Source organism: Musa acuminata, chromosome BXJ1-8, assembly GCF_036884655.1.
Source record: "Musa acuminata AAA Group cultivar baxijiao chromosome BXJ1-8, Cavendish_Baxijiao_AAA, whole genome shotgun sequence".
NCBI classification, from domain to species: domain Eukaryota; kingdom Viridiplantae; phylum Streptophyta; class Magnoliopsida; order Zingiberales; family Musaceae; genus Musa; species Musa acuminata.
The window spans coordinates 3,542,992-3,563,919 of record NC_088334.1 but is presented as its reverse complement, the minus strand read 5'-3'; the positions used below and the strand labels follow the sequence as shown (position 1 = coordinate 3,563,919).

At 48.7% G+C, this 20,928-nt stretch overlaps 4 protein-coding genes across 5 annotated transcripts; 2 read left to right on the top strand and 2 right to left on the bottom strand.

Moving 5' to 3' along the window:
- Positions 1–3,665: 3,665 nt before the first annotated feature.
- Positions 3,666–7,461, top strand: LOC135680713 (growth-regulating factor 6-like). 2 transcript variants are annotated; one of them, XM_065194854.1, is made up of 5 exons: positions 3,666–4,240; positions 4,752–4,970; positions 5,473–5,809; positions 6,540–6,873; positions 6,982–7,461. In XM_065194854.1, exons 1-5 carry the CDS (start codon positions 3,877–3,879, stop codon positions 7,321–7,323), a joined length of 1,596 nt encoding a protein of 531 aa, XP_065050926.1. In that variant the 5' UTR covers positions 3,666–3,876; the 3' UTR covers positions 7,324–7,461. The 2 variants fall into 2 exon arrangements, with proteins under 2 accessions (XP_065050926.1, XP_065050925.1); XM_065194853.1 differs by having other exon boundaries at positions 6,540–7,461.
- A 2,823-nt stretch (positions 7,462–10,284) lies between these two features.
- LOC135680714 (protein PHLOEM PROTEIN 2-LIKE A10-like) lies at positions 10,285–11,770 on the bottom strand. The gene has a single exon (XM_065194855.1). It carries the CDS (start codon positions 11,648–11,650, stop codon positions 10,421–10,423), a length of 1,230 nt encoding a protein of 409 aa, XP_065050927.1. The 5' UTR covers positions 11,651–11,770; the 3' UTR covers positions 10,285–10,420.
- A 1,093-nt stretch (positions 11,771–12,863) lies between these two features.
- On the top strand, positions 12,864–15,310 carry LOC103993822 (ACT domain-containing protein ACR1-like). Its single transcript, XM_009414018.3, has 7 exons — positions 12,864–13,054; positions 13,147–13,192; positions 13,506–13,620; positions 13,692–13,759; positions 13,843–14,556; positions 14,630–14,734; positions 14,812–15,310. Exons 1-7 carry the CDS (start codon positions 12,984–12,986, stop codon positions 15,232–15,234), a joined length of 1,542 nt encoding a protein of 513 aa, XP_009412293.2. The 5' UTR covers positions 12,864–12,983; the 3' UTR covers positions 15,235–15,310.
- A 1,254-nt stretch (positions 15,311–16,564) lies between these two features.
- LOC135680712 (U-box domain-containing protein 30-like) lies at positions 16,565–18,684 on the bottom strand. Its single transcript, XM_065194852.1, has one exon. The coding sequence runs from the start codon at positions 18,394–18,396 to the stop codon at positions 17,035–17,037; it is 1,362 nt and encodes a 453-aa protein (XP_065050924.1). The 5' UTR covers positions 18,397–18,684; the 3' UTR covers positions 16,565–17,034.
- Positions 18,685–20,928: the final 2,244 nt, after the last annotated feature.

The following is a 20,928-nucleotide window of genomic DNA, read 5'->3' as shown; positions in this document are numbered from 1 at the left end:
ATCATGCTCGAAGGACGAGGCTCGAACCCAACCCGACGCTCGCCCTCACCACCCGAGTACCCACGTGGGTGACCTTGTACATTAAGGACTAGACTGAGCCATGCTGACACCTAGGCCACTGCGTAAAAGGTTCACCAATATTTTGACACTAGAAGGAGGGCCCGATGTCGTAAGGGCACCTCTAACCGAGCAACCTGAGAGAGCTCCCCAGAGAAGAGCCACCCCCGACTCACCCGACCTTTGGGTTTGGAGGGCAACTCTCACTTCCTCCGAGCATAGAAGGGAATATCTCGGCTGCGACCCAGAGCCGCTATTGGCGACTATTCAATGATCTCGAGTTGTCGCCTCCCGAGACCATCATGGGGCAACCTGCAATCTCAGCCGAGGCATTCCTCAATCTCATCCGTCATGTGCAAACTTTAGTTGGGATGATGTAGACCATCACACCCCTCATACCCCAACTAGTTCAACAGACGATTCGCCCCTCACAATCATCACCCGTGATCCAACCTATCCTCATCCTTACACCTCACAATGCCACCCTAGTCGACCAGCCACCTTTGGCTCCAAATGCCCACTCCCCAATCAGGGAGCAATCGAAACACCCAAGGCCAATGACAGAGCACAACATCCATGTGCCTAGATGCACTACCTCGACCTTCCCCGAAGCCAACATCCTATTGCCCAACTCGGCGGACGACTTGCTCCAAGCCCAGTTGCGATTGGCAAATCGGCGCTTGGACAAGATTCAAAGGGAACTCCATAAATCCAAGGAGGAGCTCGAGGAAAGTACCTTGATCGAGTCTCCCTTTTCCCAAGAAATTTAGGACAGACCTATCCCCCTCAACTTTTACCTCCCGACGCTGAAGGCCTATGATGGTGGCTCCGATCCAACGGAGCATGTAGCCACCTTCCGGGCCCACATGGCCCTATATGACACTTTTGATGCCCTGATGTGTCAGGCATTTTCTACCACCCTCCGAGGCCCTACTTGGATGTGGTATAGATGATTGAGGCCATCATCAGTCTCGTCTTTTGATCAGCTTGCAAGGGAACTCGAGCTTCACTTCTTAGCCAGCACGCAACCTAAATAGTCTGCGACCATGCTCCTCGGGCTAAGGCAGAAGGAGGATGAATCTCTCTCCCTCTTCGTTGCCCGCTTTGCTACTGAGATCCGAGGGGTTCCAGATGCCCACCCCTCTTTGGTCATGCAAGCATTCTTGACAGGCTTACGACCTTCAAGGTTCTTTTGGTTGCTGGTCGAGAGACCACCAGCGATCGTTCCCCAGATGCTCCAACGGGCCAACCAGTATGTTGTTATAGAGGCACTAGTGGCAAGAAAGTGAGAGGAGTCACACAAGAGGCCCCGCCAAGAGCTACCCATGTGAGCAGATCGGGGAAAGAAGAAAGCCCGCCATGGTAAGGCCAGAAGAAGAGCCCAAGATGTGTAGATCAAAAAGAGAGAGAGAGAGAGAGAGAGAGAGAGAGGGAGGTGTTTCCCAAGATGTTAAGCCAATGCTCGAGCTATGTTGCTCGGCTAGTCTAGTCCCCAATGCCCGAGTAGTGTTGCTCAGCCAGTCATGTGTAATCAGTCTCTGATCAGTTCATTTAATGTATGAGCAGCTGCTTGGCCAAACAGGAGCCCAAGTAGTGTTGCTTGGCCAAGCCAATTCTCAAGCTACATTGCACGGTCAGTCCAGTCCCCAATGCCCAAGTAGTGTTGTTCAGCCAGTCATGTGCAATCAATCTCCGCTCAGTTCATTCAATGTCTGAGCAATTGCTCGGCCAAACATGGGCCCGAGTAGTGTTGCTCGGCAAAGCCAATGCTCTAGTTACGTTGCTCGGCCAGTCCAGTCTCTAATGCCCGAGTAGTGTTGCTCGGCCAGTCATGTGCAATCAGTCTCTACTCAGTTCATTCAATGTTTGAGCAGTTGCTCGGCCAAACATGGGCCCAAGTAGTGTTGCTCGGCCAAGCTAATGCTCGAGCTACATTGCTCGGCCAGTCTAATCCTTAGTGCCCGAGTAGTGTTGCTTGGCCAATCATGTGCAATCAATCTCTGCTCAGTTCATTCAATGTCTAAGCAGATGCTCGGCCAAACATGGGCCCGAGTAGTATTGGTCGACTAAGCCAATGCTTTGCTCGGTCAGTCATGTGCAATCAGTCTCTGCTCAGTTCATTCAATGTCCGAGCAGCTGCTCGACCAAACATGGGCCCGAGTATTGTTGCTCAGCCAAGCCAATGCTCGAGCTATGTTCCTCGACTAATCCAGTCCCTAGTGCTCGAGTAGTGTTGCTCGGCTAATCATGCGCAATCAGTCTCTGCTCAGTTCATTCAATGTCTGAGCAGTTGCTCGACCAAACATGGGCCCGAGTGATGCTAAGCCAGAGCTCGAGCAGCGCTGCTTGAGCAACGCAGCTCAGTTTAGTCATGTACGGCAAGTCGTTGCTCAGTTCAGTTAAGATTCGAGCAGCTGCTCGACCAAACATGGGCCCGAGTGATGCTGCTCGGCCATGCTAGTGCTTGACCAGCGTAGCTCGGTTCAGTCATGTACAACAAGTCGATGCTCGAGTCAGCCATGTGCAACAAGTCGCTTCTCGATTCTGTCAAGATTCTAGAAGTCGCTCGGCCAAACATGGGCCCGAGTGATGCTGCTCGACCATTTTGATACCCAAGCCACGCCTCACGGCCAGTCCAATGTTTGAGTCATGTCTCGGTCAGTCTTGCCCCCAAGTAGTGTAACTCGATCAATCTAGTGCCCAAATAATGTTGCTCCGCCAACCTACTCCTTGAGTTATGTCGCTCAACCAATAGAAGCTCCCGATCAACCGACGATTGAACCACCGGTCCCAGCACGACAGCCAACCTAGCCAACGAAAGGCACTAAGCCATGCCCCGAGCCCTCCCACGCGGTATATATATATATATATATATATATATATATAAAAGATTGCATACATGTCATTGCTAATAAGTCTTATTGGCTGCCAAAAGATAATTGTTAGATGAAAGTGCAATTTATTTTATCTTTTAAACCTCAATGTAATATCAGGCATACATTAGATATGTTATATTGTATAGCTTTTTAATTTAAAGAAACCTAATTTTATCATGCATTGAATGGATAAGGATGATGACATATATGGAAGCTTGGTATTTTGGGGGTGATATTATAATTTTGTAGTGTTGTGATATGCTATATATATTTTATTTATTTATTTATATATGGAAATCACATGGCAACACATTTTTGTTCAACTACAGCCACATCCTAAACTTGGTTGTAACAACAAGTGAGATATTGCAAAATCATATATATATATATATATATATATATATATATATATATATATAATATAGATTTTCATATCACTAAAACACTTCAAATTTTTATAATTAAGGTCTAGTGATAGTAGACCAAACCTACTTATCAAAAATTAGGATTCAAAGTCTTACTTAATAAAAAAATTTATTACCATTTATTTTTATAAAAAAAACGATTACTTGGTTATTGTTCAGAATAATCATACATTCCTCTCCAAGATATTACAGATTGATCCTTTAGTACATCACTCATTCTTTTGCATGTCCAAGACACTGTGCATTTGGTAGTGTACATCTCTCTCTCCTCTCCTCTTCCCCCAAAAGCTCATACTCTCACCACCCCTCCAGAAAAGAAAACCAGCCTGGTTTTCTGAGCTCCACTCCAAACCATAAAAACATCACTCTTCCTTTTTCAAGCTCCCACCTCAAAAATGCTTGCCTTTCTACTCCCATTCTTCTCCTCTTCTTCCCTCACCCTCACCTCTCATGAACCCAACTCCCCTTCCATGTCTTCTCTGGTCACATAAAAGTGGGTTCAGCCAGTGGTGGAGGAGATGGACTTCGGTGGGGTGCTGGGCATGGATGCTCTAGTGGGCGCGTCTTCCGAAGGTGGTGGTAGCCTCTTCTCCTCCTCCTCCACCACCTCTTTGGCCCCCTCAGACACTGAACTCGGCAGGCAAGGAGGCCTCCGTGGATCCATCTTGCAAAAGCATGATAGGCCTGCTGCTGAACCTGAGGACTGCGACTGGAGGTCCCTGAAGATGGCCAGACCTGAGGAGTTGGTAACAGCACCCACAAAGGCAGCTCCTTTCCTCCTCAGATCCAACTCCCATCCCCTCTTTCCTGATGGAGAGCAGATGCTCAGCTTCTCCTCAGCGTCACCGCCTTCTACGACACAATGTTATATCAGGAATGCAGGTAACCCGCAACAAATGCAGGCTGCTGAAGAGAGATTGATGGAACTATTAAGCTTCTTGTATCTGTTGGATGTTTGATTCGGAGCGGTCGGTATCCGTCTCTCTTCACAAGGGGTTTCAGTCTTGTCGAGGAAAAAGTTGGCTTCTTGCTTCTTTCTGCGTGCTGGTTGGGTCTTGTCATCCAAGATGCCGTTTTGGAAGCGATGGCTCTTTCTTCTTCTCATCGAAGAAAGCAGCCTTCATTCCCTGTTATTCGCTGCTGATCCCTTTCCCCCTACCTTTATCACCCCTTGATATCTCTCTCAACGAAACATGATAGCAAAAAAGAGGGAAAAGATGACATTTTTCTGATATCTATGCAACTTGTCTGTTCTTCTTTAAATGGTTCTGTGAATCTATTCTCAAGAGCTTGTTCATGTGCTCCTCCTAATCCTTCTCCGTTCGTCTCATCTGTTATGGTCGGCTCGTCCTTTCTTCAGATTTATTGGTCACCTTTGTCTTTCCCGTTTCAGGCTCGTCTCCTGGAAGCTCTAATGCGAGCATGCAAGGTGTTCTGGCGAGATTGAGGGGACCCTTCACTCCATCTCAGTGGCTGGAGCTGGAACACCAGGCTTTGATCTACAAGTACCTGGTTGCCAATGTGCCCATACCGGCCACTCTGCTCATTCCCATCAGGAGAAGCCTCGGTGCTTCCGGATTCCCTCCCTTGTCAGCTGGATCTTTCGGTTCAGGTGCTTGTTGGACCCTTCACTTTCTGGGAAAGAAACAAAGTACATGAGCATCCACAATAGATTTTATTGCCATCGTTCCATTAACTCGATGCATGTATGCTTCCTTCTGACTGTAATTATGCTTTGCATCTTCTCATGTAAGATCATCTTTTCGGCATTAAAGACCTTCATTAGCTTTCTGACATCTTTATTCGGTAGAAAATAAGGTGAAAGTTGCTGTTGTTGTAGATATGCACAATCTTTGAAGCAGTTCTTTGGATTCCTCATCCTAATACACATCAAGACATGAACTTTGCAAGCGTTAATGCACTTTGAGAAGTTCTTTTCTGCTTTGCTTTTCCTTTTCCTTTTACTTTGCCATGGTAAATCTGGTTATCTTGATGGAAGGTTTGTTTTTATGCAGAAAGCAAAGGTGAACAACCAGACACTGTTGTGTGCACTTCAGTAATTTTGCTATGTTGCTGTGGATTTTTCATGGCATTTCTTTCCTTTGTTGTTGCAGTAGGATGGGAACCATTCCATCTAGGTTATTCTGGAAATGCTGATCCGGAGCCTGGTAGGTGCCGTCGGACTGACGGCAAGAAATGGCGGTGTTCGAGGGATGCGGTTGCTGACCAGAAATACTGTGAGCGACACATGAACCGCGGCCGCCATCGTTCAAGAAAGCATGTGGAAAACCAGACTGGCAATGCCGCAAAGGCGATGCCCACCACTGCATCTTCCCAATCAGCTTCAGCTGTTCTTGGTGGAGCTTCAACTAATACCCTCACCATCTCACTGCAGCAGAGTAAAAGCTTGCAGTCAAATATCACTGATCCTTGCCCTCTGCAGTTCAATGGGTAGGATGCAGCTGATGGTTAGATTTACTTTCTCTTTCAATGAATAAATTAGACTGACTTAACACTTTGAGATAATTCCATTGACATGATGTGATCGACGATGGAGTTAACGGGTTAATGAGTATAATAATGCTAATCGTAGAAAAACTGCTATATGTGAACAATTTCATCTGGAATTTGTGAATAAGCATGTGCATAGTACATATTGTATAAAATGAGAGGTACTTTTGAATCTAATCTTTGACGATAAATACAGTTGAGTTGAAAACTCGTTAATACTGAACAATGTAATGCAAACTTCTGAATGACTTGATCGTGATAAAAAGAATGTTATGAAAACATGCAATCTTTAAACATGAAAAACGAATGCTGGATTCCATAGACTTTGATAAAAAGATGTCCTAGGTAGTTCTGAAATTTACCTGCAAATGCCAAAGATTGGATCAAGTCTTCGTTATGTTCTCTTCTTGCATAAGTCATGACTTCAATGCCTTTGCGCTTTATGTAAAGCAGCATTCGTTATGTTCGCTTCTTGCATAAGTTCACAATTTCCATGACTTCAATGCCTTTGTGCTTTATGTAAAGCAGCATGCTGTGATATTTATTTCTGGATCTTGCCATCTCATAATTTGTCAACATGTAAGGTTCTGAAGTTATTTTGGTAAAGATGTCCTGATTCTTCCCTTTTTTTTTTTTAATCAATGGAGCCCTGATATGTGTAATTCTGCAGGCTGCTGATGAGCAAAGGAGATCATAATGTTTGTTCGCTGAATTCAAAAAGCCTGTCCGCGGCAAGTCCTGTAAACCAGAAGCCCGATAGCGACATACTTCCTCCGGTCTCAGATCAACACAATCCCTTTGAGGAGACATCATCTCGAACAGAATTTGGTCTCGTTTCACCTGATTCACTTTTGAACCCTCCAAGCATCTCATTCTCCAATAACGTCGATTTCATGGCCACCCCAAAGCTCGATGAACAGCAGATCCAATCCCATCCCTTTCGACACTTCATCGACGACTGGCCCAAAACCCAATCCGTTCGTTCAACTATCACCTGGCCTGAGGTAGACAAAACACAATCCGATAGAACCCAACTCTCTATCTCCATCCCAATGGCTTACTCTGATTTCTCATCTTCCTCATGTAATCATGACAAACTGGCACTTTCACAGCCAAAGTTATCGAGGGAATATGATGCCATCCATATGCCATCACAACAAGCTAATTGGAGACCGATCCCCTGGGAGGCTTCCATGGCTGGGCCACTAGGGGAGGTTCTGACCAGCACCAAGAGCACCCCCAAGGACCAAAGCAAGAACCGCTCATCATCATCTCTGAACCTCTTGACCGAAGGCTGGGACTCAAGGTTGGAATCTTCACCGACCGGCGTCCTACATAAAACTTCGTTCGGTTCCCTGTCTAACAGCACTGGAAGCAGCCCCAGCGCAGAGAACTCCAAGACTCATGATAGCACTGGCAGCCTGTGCAGTGGCCTCCTCGGCTCGACATTGTGAGAGATGCTTGTTGTGACCTTCCGAAAGAAGTGCAAGAAGAAGAAGACGATCAGAGAGATGCTTGTTGGTAACCAGTGGTGGTTTTGCTAAGCAAGAACTTGGAACCATAAGTCTTAGCTCTGTAGTTGGTGTTGTTCATCTGTTGTTTTGTTTGTGTATGATATCATCCAGTCTCCACTAACAGCTCTGGAAGACTTCAGTTTGAGCTTAAACTGCCCGGTGTTACTGAATCTTCAGCATCATTAAATCTGAGTGCCAAAACAAAGAGAGGGAATCAGAAGCAATCCTGATGAAGTACTCGGAGAATCCAACCTTTAGATTTGCCAAGTACTTCAACCATGACTTTTCTGCCATGCCTCGGAATAATGGTTCTCATTATACATCATTTGCATCCTCGATACTGCTCACCATTGTAAAGTTCGAGAAAGATATCTTCAGGAATCTATTTGTTGATTCCAACAATTTGGAAACGGCAGGATTTCCTGTAGAGGACAGCAAGATCCTCAGAGAATTTTTCGACCTTGTGGCTGCACAAAGTCGAATCTGATTAGCTCGCGATCTCCCACCACAGTGGAATCGAATCCCATGTTACACCTTTTCTTCCATCGCTGCCGCTGCCACTGCCACTTAGGAAATGTAACCCGCACTTGGGAGGCCATGGACTGCATCTCTTTGCTTACAGATGAAAAGGCAAAACATACATTTTCTCCTTACAGATATCTGAACTTTGAGAAGAATGCTTCACGGTTTGTCTTCTTTTGTTTTTTGTCTGTTGAACTGATTTGGCTGCTGCCTTTGGTCGTCTCCCTAAATTGTGTTTCTGCTGCTGTGAACAGGCAGCCTCACCTCTCTATTTTACATTCCACACTGCTTCCACAGATGACAAGAAGACATGAACTTTCTCCTCCATCCTCTTGTGTGTTTAGAAGTGATTGTGCTTTACTTATGTAACAATGATTTGGCTTGTGGTAGCAGAAAGGATTAGAGGACGATCAATTATCTCATCAAATCGGATCACGCCAAATAAACATAATGATGAGAAACCTGAATGTGAATGAGTTTAGGAGTGGAGTCCATTCTTGTCACTTGCAACTCATCTCTCAGTCCCTTCTACCATGAGTTTAGGAGCTGGCCTGCAAAGGATTTGTTCTTCCCTTGGAAAGAGGAGGTTGTACAGAGAAAGAAGCCTACAAACTTCAAATCACTAGCTTCAGAATCTTCAATCTCCTAAAGAGGAGTGGGACTGATTGAGAGAAGAATGTGGCATTCTCCTTGCTGAATCACACCAAAACTCAAAGACTTCCTCATAGCAAAGTCATCCTTCTCTTTAGAGTAGTCTACTTCATTGTTCTCAAAGGTTTCTGAGAGTAATGTGCTTCTCTGTGTATAAATCATCAAAATCAATTCAACATAATTATAACCTGCCATCACTGACCTCTGAAACTTTTACACGACTCTTGAATAATCAATCACTCTCTTAAGCGGAACATAAGAGAGTTCCAAGACCAATGAGACCGATCAGAAAAAGAACTTGGTATCGTAAACACAAGCAGAAAATATGTTGCAAGCATCGTTAAACTAATAGTAAGTGGCACATGACAGCCGACCGAAAAGAATGGCACGCTATATCGAAAAAATAACCATGCTTTACCAACACATCTTTTCTTCAGTATTGTGGCAGGATTTTCTATCATCCCGGGCACCCATGAGTTATAACACAGAGATGAGTGTATTTCTACTAAAAATGGATGCCAAAAGCATCTGACCTAACATGAGTTTAATCGACTTGCAGTTCATTGTCAAAGTGAAGATATGAACACTTTTAACTGTTTATGTTCAAGATAGTTCCTTCTGAGAAATTATGACACGCCGTTGACAGTCAAGAAAAACCAACCAAAACTAGAGAGAATTGACCCCACAAAAAACACTGTTGTCATCAAGAAAAACCAACCAAAACTAGAAAGAACTGACCCCAAAAAAACACTGTTGACAATCAAGAAAAAAACAACCAAAACTATTGAGAATTGGTCCAAAAGAAAAAATAATGAAAAAAGAGCACATGGCAGCATAATGCAAAATACATAAAGCAAAAGAAGAGAAAAATGACACCATCATGCCGGTCACACTTCTTAATGATTCCCCCATACAGATCACCACTTCTTGCATATGGAGTATCTAATGGAAGTAAACCAAGCAGGCAGCTGATATGACAGAATCAATTTGTACATGACTCTCCTTAGTTAAGCATTGCCATAGCACAAACCAATAGAAAAGAGAACATCCTGCTAATTACAAAGAAATAATTGAAACATGTTGCAACATATAGACAAATAAAACTCTTATAGTTTCAAATTTCTAAAAATAAAACTTAAGAGAGGAGATTATTGGGCAACAAAACTTGTTCAGACTCTATTACTTTATGCAAACGCTTCGAATATAAGTTTGCAGAATCGGTTGCTTGATATGATTTTTCAGAAGGGGACAGAGGCTATCCCAGCCTTGTTAAAAATAAATCAAACAGAAACACATATAAACTAAAGTTAAAATCAACAACAGAACCAAGCTAGCTCAGAAGTTGCTGCTTCCTCATGGAAAGTTGAAATACTATAAGAACAGACTACCAAAAGAAAATAAGGCTCTTATATAATGCAGCAAACCTAGAAATCCACAAAAATATAATAGAAAAAGGATACAAAATTAGATTTTGTTGAATACCTTACCATCACTTTTGCATAAATTGTTCTTAAGAATGCAAACAGTTCCAATGCAAACTCCCAGCAAGCACAATAAATAACAACTGTATATTTATGGAGTAAAACAGGAGAAAGTTTTCCTTCTGTTGGTACACCGTATAACTATATTAGGAGGTGAAAATCTTTCAAGCTATTATGATCTAATGCAGAATACCAACAAAGAAACTCTTTGATATAATGACCAACAATTTTGGTAAGAGAAATGTCATGAACTGCAGCGAAAAAAACCATATCAATATCATTTTTTTTTATAGAAACATGTTCTGTTTGCAAGCATTATTAGAGCAGTGATTCTTACATGCTTCAGTTACATAGGCTAAAATGATGTTACAATCACAAGAAACTTAAACTGGTGTCAAGAGTCTTGTTCCAACACATAACTGCAAGCACAAGGTGAGACATATAGTGAATAAGGCCACCGATTTGGCACTGACATACCTCACAACCTCAACAGCCCTTTCCACCACTTCCTCGCGAGCAACCTTAACACCTCTCCTGGCAGAATCACACAATTTCCATGATAGGAAATCAAGAAAAGACCTCACAGTCTCAAATGTCACTCTGCCTGTGACATCGAGAACCAGCCTCCTGTTACTGGGAACTGCTAATGTCGAAGAGACTCGGTCGACCCAGCCAGCACTGCTGTTAGCTTCATTCTCATCCAAGGAACTGGTTTTGTCACGATAATTTTTATCCCATTCCCCTTCCTGTGCAACACCACCTGCTCTGTCCACCGAGGGGGTCGATAGGCCTCGATTGGTCATCACTCGATGGGAAGTACTGACCAGGGTTTCAACAGCCCCATTGCAAACCGAAACCAAGATATCCTTCACCTTCGCCTCGTGCTTGGGGTTCGTAAAGCCGGAGAAGATCTGATCGTAGGCATTTATCGTCATCGTCTTCTCAAGGTAGACTGTGACAGCAGTGCTCACGAATCGCTGAATGAAATCCGCAATGAGCTTCCTAGAATCATCACAGGAAAGCAAACGGAACCACTCTGGGACGGCTGCCTTGTCCGCCCGATCAACCGATTCATCACCACCAGCCTCTCCTTTGGAATAGAAGCCTATCACCAAGTTCCTCGCGAAGCTGCCGACCACCACGGAAGCGAATCCAGAACCCGCGGGGGAGAAGAGCTTCTCAAAGAAGCGGTCGGAGAAGCTACTCAACGCGGACTCGTTCTTTTCTCCGTGGTTCGAGGCGGAACTGAACCCTCGAACCATACCGACCGCGACAGCTTCCGAAACCCTAGAGACCGACCCGGAGAACTCTTCCGACCGGGCGATCTTGGCCATTTGTCTGAGGCTGGCGGGAATCTCATCGGCATCCGATCGGAGAAACCGATTCAGGTCGGAAGAGACGAGCCCGAGGACCTCGGCGGCGGACGATACGGAGTCGGACGAGGAGACGATTGCGCCGACGAGCTTCGCGATCTGCTTCCGCTTGCGGGAGACGGCGGGAAGGTGGTAAAACCGGTAGGCGCCGTAGCCGGAGACGCCGACGGCTGCGGCGAGGAGGAGCCAACGCCGGCGTCGCCTTGAGAAATCGAGAACGGAGGCGAATTGGAGCGCCATGAGGAGGGGGGGGGGGGGGGGGGTGTTTGCCTCTCCTGCGAATGGATGGGGAATTGGGGCTTTAGGGTTTCTTATTGTTGTGTTTTCCTTTTTGGGCAGCGGTAAAGGCCTGAAATATCTGAATGGGGAGAGGATATGCTTCCGATGACACGGGAAAAGGAAGACCGTTCCACGGTGGTATCTTCGCCATCTTTTCCGTCTACTCGGGGAAGAAGACTCGGTTCGTCGTAGCTGTAAAGCTCTGATAGGCTATCCGTCGCCGTCAACTGTGTGTGTTCCATCGTGTCCTCATTATTTTAATTGGGTCAGCCGATCTTTCCATTAAGAAACCACGTCACAAGTTCCGGGTGGGTCCAATTGGAGTCATCTCCGTCACAAATCACGAGGTACAAGTCAGACCCGTCAGTCATTTTTAGTCTATAAATGCGTACGTCCCACCCGACGTTTCCTTCCTGTGACTCGCTCGCCTCACATGTCCTGGGCCCCACCGGGCCGGGCCCCACGTTGTAACAGTAGAGCGTCGTACCCACTGGTATGTGAGTAGTTCTTGGACATTAATTGGTGGAGCCCATAGGTAGATGGTAGATTTAATAATTTCTAAATAAATTATTTTATGAAAATATGGAGAATGATTAGAGAAAAAAAAAACATTTTTAGAGTGAGAGATTAATAAATATAATAGTTGGCTTTTTGTATTTGGGGTCGGTAAGGATTGAGGCAATGTTACGCATATAACTTTCATTTCATGGATTCGTATATAACGACAAGAGGAGTGGAGTCTTGTTACCGCATGAACGTGGCGTGGGGAGTTGCCTCGTCAAATCGCACGTGTCCGATTCATCTCGCGGCGACGACTCGACACGTGACGCTCGAGGCCTGCAGACGTGGCACATGTCGCTGGAGTCCCACCCTCTCAGCATGCCTCTGTTTCCCAACCTTCTCTCGACATCCCTCCCTCCCTCTCCTCTGCGTTCCTCCTCTTACGCTCCACCGCCTGTCCATCCATCTACGTGTGTGGATGAACACATGCAAGGCTGCCATGAATGCCATCACCGATCGGACTCCCCAAACGAAGTAAGAGTAGGGGTTTGTCCCCGAGTTCATCCTCCTCTTTCCTTTTCCCTTATCTTACCTTTCTCTTTACACCGCTCCACCGACGGCAATTTGAAGGATAGGTACATCACACGGCTCCGCCTCTCGTAATCTTTTCCTTGGATTCTCGGCACCAGATTGAATGCGAATCGATCCTCGCTTCACCCCTTGCTTCAGGTGATCCGGCAAGATACGTGGTTGCAATCAGTCCTGATCCTTCCGCCTTGCGAGCGAGCGAGCGATGGAAGGCAGAGGGAGCGCGCCGTACTTCGACCCTGACTTCGATTTCCTCGTCGAGAGGATCAACCCTCGGTAAAACTCCTACTCGTCTGTTTGTTATTCTTCAGTTGATCGTCTTGTGAATGCTGAACTGAAGTTATGGTGGTCGTCCTTGTCGGTGGCAGGGTTTGCATCGACAACGAGGCATGCGAGGACTGCACACTCGTCAAGGTCTCACCTCTCCTTTCTATCTCTTTCTCCCCTCCCACCCACGGTTTCAAGTAGGAAAAGGAGAAGGCAAAGAAAATTGCAGTAAATGCAATGGTATAAATAACGTGACCTTTTCCGGTGGTGGACGCCAAAACCGCGGCCGCTGCGGTGCGCAGTGAAGAGAGACGACAGGAGCTATAGAGTAGCATCGGTGACCGCGTCACCGCTCCTCGTCCGTGCCCAAAAGGAAAGGAGGGGTGGGCTTTGCCAGAGCGAATGCGTCCTCGAGAGCCTGCTTGTTTAGCTTATCGACGATGGCTGCTTTGCGTCGCAGGTGGACAGCGCCAACAGGAACGGGATCCTTTTAGAGATGGTCCAGCTCCTCACCGACCTCGACCTCGTAATCTCCAAGTCCTACATTTCGTCCGACGGCGGCTGGCTCATGGATGGTCTGTTTCTTGCTTCCCCCCATTTCCACTTCCGGTTTAAGAGATCTAAGCACACGTTGTGCGTATGACAGTGTTTCACGTAGGGGACCGGCTCGGTAACAAGCTAACGGATCCCGACCTCATCCGCTATATCCAGCAGGTAACGAAAACGAACTCAGCCGCCGTCTCTTCTTCTTCTTCGGGATGATTTGATGATATCCATTTCTGTTGTGGTGAGATCAGTCGCTGGTGAGCGGGCAGAAGGGGGCTCGGAGCGCGGACGAAGTGACGACCTGCCTCGGGAAGTTGGTGGGTCCCGGCCAGCTGGCATCGGAGCACGCTGCCGTCGAGATCACGGCCACAGACCGGCCCGGCCTCCTCTCCGAAATCGCCGCCGTCCTCGCCGAGCTCCATTGCCACGTGGCCTGCGCCCAGGCGTGGACCCATAATTCTTGCGCCGCTGTCATTCTCTATGTGATCGACGAGCCCACTCGCAGGCCCATCGCCGACGCTGACCGGCTGGCTCACGTCGAACAGCAGGTCGATAGTGTGGTCGGGGCCCACCATGAGCCCGGCGAGCGACGGCGGGTGATGGTCTCGGGACCGATGCCCGGCCGCGTGCACATGGAGAGGCGTCTCCACCAGCTGATGTACGAGGAGGGGGATTACGAGACCGGGCCGCCGCCGCCTCCTGCGAATGGCGACCAGTTCGCCGACGCCAACCTCGAAGCGAGGAGGGACAACGTACTTTTCTTGTGGTCTCCGTCGTCGTCGTCATCAACGGTGATGAGGACACGGGCATCCATCGACATCTGGAAGGAGAGAGGGTACACGGTGGTCAACATACAGAGCAGGGACCGCCCCAAACTCCTCTTCGACACGGTGTGCACGCTGACCGACATGAAGTACGTGGTGTACCACGCCGCCGTCGGGTCACGCGGACCGCTCGCCGTGCAGGTGGAACTCCATCATCATCCGCACGTCGCCGCCTTGTTGCTCGATCTGGTCCTGATGGTGTCGCTTGATTCAGGAATACTACGTCCGGCGCATGGACGGGTGCACTCTGGATACGGAGAGCGAGAGGCAAAAGGTCAGCCGGTGCTTGGTGGCCGCCGTGGAGCGTAGAGCCTGTCATGTGAGCTGGGTTCTCTTGATGCAAACGCAAACGTTTCTGTTCCGAGGAATTGACGGATGCCGACGCTTTGACTGCAGGGATTGAGGCTGGACATAAGCACAAGGGACCGGCGGGGCCTGCTGTCGGACATCACCAGGGTGCTCAGGGAGAACGGGCTGTCACTGACGATGGCAGAGTGCGCGACGCGAGGGGAGAGGGCGGTGGGGACGTTCTACGTGACGGACGCTTCGGGCGGCGGCAATGTGGACCCGAAGAGCATGAAGGCGGTGAGGGAGGAACTGGGCGAGAGCGTCACTCTAGTAGTGCGTGCGGGAGGATGGGGCTGCGCCAAAAGCAATTGCAGCACAAGTAGCAGCACCACACTGTCGCCTTCGTTGTCGACGTCGTCGGTTGACGGAGACAGAAGCAGAATCATGACCTCCATCGGAAGCTCCCTTGGAAGTCTGCTGTGGTCGCACATCGAGCGGCTCTCGAGCAACTTCGGGTCCATCAGATCATGAAATGCGACATCCATGCATCTCGATACAGCTCGTGGCCTCGCTATGGCCGGCCCGGCCGTACCAATCTTCGATATGATTCGTGTACATTTATTCTATTCCAATCGGCAGCTTGATAGTGGTATATATGGCCACAGGTGATCCACTCCACTCATAGTATATATGGCCTAATTATGGCCGCCGTCGGTACAGTGATAGGCCCATGCTTCCAGCTTGCTTCATCGGTTGTGCAGGGCGATCAAAAAAGAGATCCCATTAAACTTGTTTATATGATTGATAGACAGAACGATTAACATAATAAATCTAAAATATTCATTCATAATATATAAAGCTGGGTTAGGTTAACCATATAAGACACAGAAAAGATGAACCGGAGAAGCTGCCTGAATTGTTCCACAAGCAACCCGTTGGAAAGGGTTGGGTTCCCCCACCTGCTTCGTCATGGACTGTCGGGGCTTCTTCATCTCACACCTGAGTGGCATTCCTTCGTATCCAATTTCTTACCGCCATGGCCGATGGCTTGGCTTGCGGGGGGGAACAGCCACAGGTGGCCACATGGCCCCCATGTCCTGAAAAGACTCTGCACTCTCAATTCGCCATGGGGGCCGCAGCAGACCCATGGAGTTCACAGCCTATGACTCTGCCTCGTATGCAGCCAAAGCAAACAGCAGAGGACGACAGTGTCATCAGGCGCATAATTGAATGGGATTCACCATCGCCATCATCTACTGGATCATCCTTATCTCCATCCCCTCCTTCTTCTTCTTCTTCTTCTTCACCTGATTAAAAGAGAAGTAAATCGATCCGGGAATGACTCAGATAAAGAGAAGAATTAATGCACCAAGTGAGCCATCATCATTCATGCCGTGCTGCAGCACTGTGAGCTTTGGGCATGTCAGATGGGTCAGAGCTGCGGAACGCCCAAAGAGCCATCCAACTCAAAAGCTTGGAAATGGCCTGCGGGGATGAAGGTCCACCCAGCAGCCTGCGTGTGTGTGGTCGAATGACCGATCATCGAGCCACCCCACGCCTCCCGATCTCCAGTCTTGTCCTCCTTTTTCTTATGGTGGCACACCCCGGTAGAAGGTCTCCTCACTGTCCACATGAACGGCTTCTCGATTTGATAGGTCGATGGAATGGGAAGGTCCTGTTGGCAGGGAGCACAATGGTATTTTGATGACTGCACCGGTCAATGGTCATGGCAGCGCAAAAAAGTAGGAGCACCTGCATCAAGATGTGTCACTTCAACAGCAAGACTCCATGCTTTGATGTGTTCGGCGGAATAGATTCTGGGTTTCAGATTCTAACAGCACGCATCGACCAACAGAAAGAGTTGACCGTAAACAAATTCTGCTGAAATTTCACTTGATTTATGGGATAATACAATCAAAACGAGGATGAGACCGAATGATTCGATCGGTGAAACCAAATTTGCAGTATGAATTCTCGCGGTTTCAACAATTACAGGAAGAAGATTTACAAGCTCTTGCAGACCACATTCTGAAAACTAATCACGGGGGAAACACTACAATAACCTCACCGGATTATTGAGGACGACAACCTCTACATCATCGAGCAGTGGATCCAAATCCACACCAGCTACGCTCTTCGCCGCCAATCATCCGCTTTTTAGATGCTTCTTCACTTATGAAGAATGAGAATTACAAGTATAGATGCTGTACACAAGAGACAACAGCTCATATACCTCCCTGTTCTCAGTAGACACAGCCTCTTGGTCGCCACGATCGTAGTCAAGCTTCGCCAGTTAGAGCAACCCAAGCAAAAGCAGCGATGGTCTTTCGGTCATTGGATCGTCCTCGTTAGCTTGCACTTCGAGATGAATAGGGTCGTCGTGTAATTAAGACTGCAGAGCTTCAATAGCTCGGCGGCCCGTTGCTTGAGCTCAGGACTGCAGCCGCTCTGGATGACAAGCAGCAGTTTGGCAGCCAAACCGGCCTCCACGGCGAGAGAGGCGCATTCGTCGGGAGCGAGCTTGCAGACGGCCCACAGTATCGACAATGCATATTGAGTACAAGCTTCAGACACCCTCATCAGAAGCCTCACTGCGTTGGGAATGGTCTGAGGACAATCTTTCAGCGCCAACAGGCCTTCGGGTGTCGTCGAGAGATCATCCAAGATGTGCCATGCCGGCTCCGAGCACTCGGGACTCAGGTTGGGCAATAGCTCGACGAGCTGCGGAACCGCTCCGACGCTCACAATCAAGCTCCGGACTTGCTCGTGAGAGCATATAGCCTTGAGCAAGCTGAGACCCGCCGCCATGCCATTTGGGTGTCGCTTGTCCTTCACCAATCTCAGCAATGCCACCAAAAGGCTCAAGCTCGACACCACCTCCCACCGGAAACTCTTCTCCTCCATCAGCATTTCGATGAACCTCGTGCAATTGATCTTGGTATCGATCGTCCCCTCATTCAGCATGTCTACCACGAGTGAGATCCTTGCCGGCTGCATCAAACTGGTCTTGGCATCTGAATCCAGGCAAAGATTGACGAGAATGGCGATCACCTCGGAGCCAACGGCGTGGGAGGTGAACGGGCCGAGGAGAGAAGAAAGGAGTGACACGCCGCCGGAGTCGGCGACGGTCTTCTTGACGGAGGGGTGGGCGACGACGATCTTCTGGAGATCCTTGAGGGCCTGGACTCTGGCCTGCCCCTTGACCTTCTTTAGGCTTTGGACGAGCTCGGCGGCCCGGCCCTGGACGTCCTCGGATCTCTTCTTCAGTAGGAGGTAACGCTGCGAGAACCAGGCGTTGATCAGCTGGTGGAGGGTTCGGTTGGGGGTGACGGCGTCGTCCCACAGCTCCTGCATGGTGGTTGGGCAGGTGAGGTGCCCCAAGGAAAACCACTTGAGGATGTTGGCGCGCTCGTAGGTCTGGCCGGTGCAGAGCGTGACGGGATCCACCATAGGCTCGAGGGAGATGGGGCAGATGAACACCGACGGCACGTCCTCGGGCGCCGCCGAGTCGAGCTCCTCGATCATCTTCTTGAGGTCGAGCTTCTCCGCGGTGGCTCCCAAGGTCCCATCTTTCCCTGCAGGGAGGCCCCCGCCGCCGCCGCCCAAGATCCCATCTTTGATAGCGGTCTCCAGATCTATGATCTGCCCCCCGCCCTCCAGCCTCCATGAAGCCTGCTGCTGGTACTGCGGCATTGTTCGGAGCCTCAAAGAACCCAACTTTAGATCCCAAGATTCGATTTCTAAGCGAGAAGAAGAAGAAGAGAGGAAAGAGAGGTGGCAGGAGGCTAGAAGCCGAAACAAGAGAAGAAGACAGGATCGGTGTTGAGAGCTCGCTTTTGCTCTGCGCTAGGCGACGTTGGACGCTGCAATCTGGGGGAGCCTTCAATGGCGCCGGTCAAAAGGAAGCAATCCGTCATCATAACCAGCATAATGGACTTATGATCGAGCTCCGCCCCTTCTTTGAACCCCCCCAAAAGCCCCCTCTCTCCCTCCCCCGCTAAAGCTCTCTCTCTCTCTCTCTCTCTGTCCCTCTCAGACACACGCTGCCTTCACCAGAGGTCACTAAAAAGGCGAAATCATACGCGAGCAAAGGCCCAGATCAGAAGATAAAAGGGGAGAGCAAAAAAGAGGGAGGGAGGGAGATCTACACTAAACCTCCCCCAACGAAGAACTCCAAAACACAGAGAAAGAAAACAACTTGACACCTTTAGAGTCCAAAAGATCACGTTAGAGATCTGCGAGCGGGAGGTACGGGAGGGAGGCGAGCGAGAGTGAGAGTGAGAGTGAGAGTGACAGTGAGAGATCTAACACAACCTTGTGATGACCAAGAAGCAGATAAAGAGGCACAGAACAGAGAGACGAGATTAAAGATTAACATATCATAAAAAAGAGATTTTGAAAAGAGGAGACACTCTGCAGACTGCTCTGCTCTCTCTCTCTCTCTCTCTCTCTCCCTCCCCCTCCCCCTCCCCCTCCTTCCTCTCCTTTTATGCGGAGAAAAAGAGAGAGCAAGAGAGAGACAGAGACAGAGAGGTCTCGAGAGGCATAAAAGTTTGGCCTGGGAACTTGGGAGGAAGGAAGAGGGCAGGGGATGACCGGGAGTAGCCGGTGGCCGTCGCGCCTCGGCCCGAGCACTGCACGTGCAGTCGTGTCACCCCGATCCTTTCGACAACGCCTTTAGATTAGGGCATACGAAACCCACATTTGGAAATGTCAGTTTTGTCCTCGTTCCCATTATTTCCAGATCACCACCGTCCATATGCATCATCTGTACACGAATCATAATACATGAGGTGAAGAAAAAGAAAGAATCAGAGGTCGCGAATCCCGCGACCTGTGATTGACTCAACGTGCGATCGATGCGCCTCAGTGTTCCCGGAGACCCCCCAATAAGAGACTCGTTGAACAGTATTCCCCGGTAGACAACAAACGAAAAGAATCACAATCTGCAAAAGCTGCCTGCTGCTGCTACTAACCCATGCGCATGGCTCTCTCCCTCGGCAGCATTCTGTAGCACCGCTTTCCCCGTTGTCGAATAGTTTGAGCTTGCTTTGGGTGCTTAATGACCTCTACCTCTGCCTCTGCCTCTACCCAGTAAAAGCACAACAAAAGGAAAGGACCGTGGGATTAGGCTAAATGCTTAGAACCTAGTCCAGAGATGGGAGTATTATTGCTGCCACCGCATCATCTTCTTCCCTTGACTCCATGTCTCTGCGACTGAGAGATCGAAGAGACCAACGTAGGCTCGGCATCTGCCTTTGCTTGACTGTACTCAGCTCCGCCTCCTCGGGTCTCATCCTGTCGCGCAGTTGGCTTTGACTGCTTTGTGAGGCGGGTCCCTCGCCTTGCCTGCCACCTGCAGCCACTCCTACGGCGACAGGTGGCTCGGGGAACTGTGCGAGCTGCGCCGTGGCAGAGATTTCAAGGTCTCGGTGGACCCAAATTTAACAGGAGGTTTGGAGTCCCCATTCATTACTATTAACTCACTCCGTCCGAGACTGTAAGCAAGCATGTAGCGCCGGAAGGAGCACGGTGAGAGTGATCTATCAGGTTTGATTTGTTTCCTCCGAGATCTTTGATACAACATATGGTTTTCCGGTGTTCTCTCCTCCTTGTAGGTAGCTGCTTTAACTGCATGACGTGATGGCTCATGGCCGGAATCATCAACGTCGCAACCCGAGTTAATGCCTAGTTAGTAGCGATCCACGTCCTAGTTTGACCAACACGCTTGAAGCTCCATGGACGCCAACTATTCCTAGCAGGTAGCAAACTTAACAATATCGATTAGACTTATCCCACCCAAGAAGCTCTCTCTCTCTCTCTCTCCAATGATTGAGGTAGAACAAATTCAAGGGTGAAATGATAGGAGATTACCTTCCATTCGTTCATTATATCTTCGATGGCCATTAGGTGTTCGATAAAATGCGTTTGGGGGGTGTGGGGGGGCACCGAGTACTATTTCCATGGCGTTCAGTTACCGAGAGGGGACCAAGCGGTGATGGCCGCTCTTTGCCGGGCGCTTGAGACATGGGGGAGGCCACACAACGGCAGCGACCTCGTGCTCGTTATCGCCATGTCCACGAACAAGCTGGTCAGCGGTCGAAATCAAATGGACCGCTCCGTTGTTCACGAACGCCCCCTCTCTCTCTCTCTCTCTCTCACCATCGTCTCTCTCCTCCCGGAAAGCGTGGCGTTCCCATTAAACCCTCACGCTCACAGAATGAG

Coding starts and splice junctions, on each gene's coding strand:
- LOC135680713 (XM_065194853.1), top strand. CDS start 3,877: ATGGACTTCGGTGGGGTGCTGGGCATGGATGCTCTAGTGGGCGCGTCT. Junction 4,241..4,751: donor ATGTTATATCAGGAATGCAG/GTAACCCGCAAC, acceptor TTCCCGTTTCAG/GCTCGTCTCCTGGAAGCTCT. Junction 5,810..6,539: donor TGCCCTCTGCAGTTCAATGG/GTAGGATGCAGC, acceptor GTAATTCTGCAG/GCTGCTGATGAGCAAAGGAG.
- LOC135680714 (XM_065194855.1), bottom strand. CDS start 11,650: ATGGCGCTCCAATTCGCCTCCGTTCTCGATTTCTCAAGGCGACGCCGG.
- LOC103993822 (XM_009414018.3), top strand. CDS start 12,984: ATGGAAGGCAGAGGGAGCGCGCCGTACTTCGACCCTGACTTCGATTTC. Junction 14,557..14,629: donor GCGGACCGCTCGCCGTGCAG/GTGGAACTCCAT, acceptor CGCTTGATTCAG/GAATACTACGTCCGGCGCAT. Junction 14,735..14,811: donor TGGAGCGTAGAGCCTGTCAT/GTGAGCTGGGTT, acceptor CTTTGACTGCAG/GGATTGAGGCTGGACATAAG.
- LOC135680712 (XM_065194852.1), bottom strand. CDS start 18,396: ATGCCGCAGTACCAGCAGCAGGCTTCATGGAGGCTGGAGGGCGGGGGG.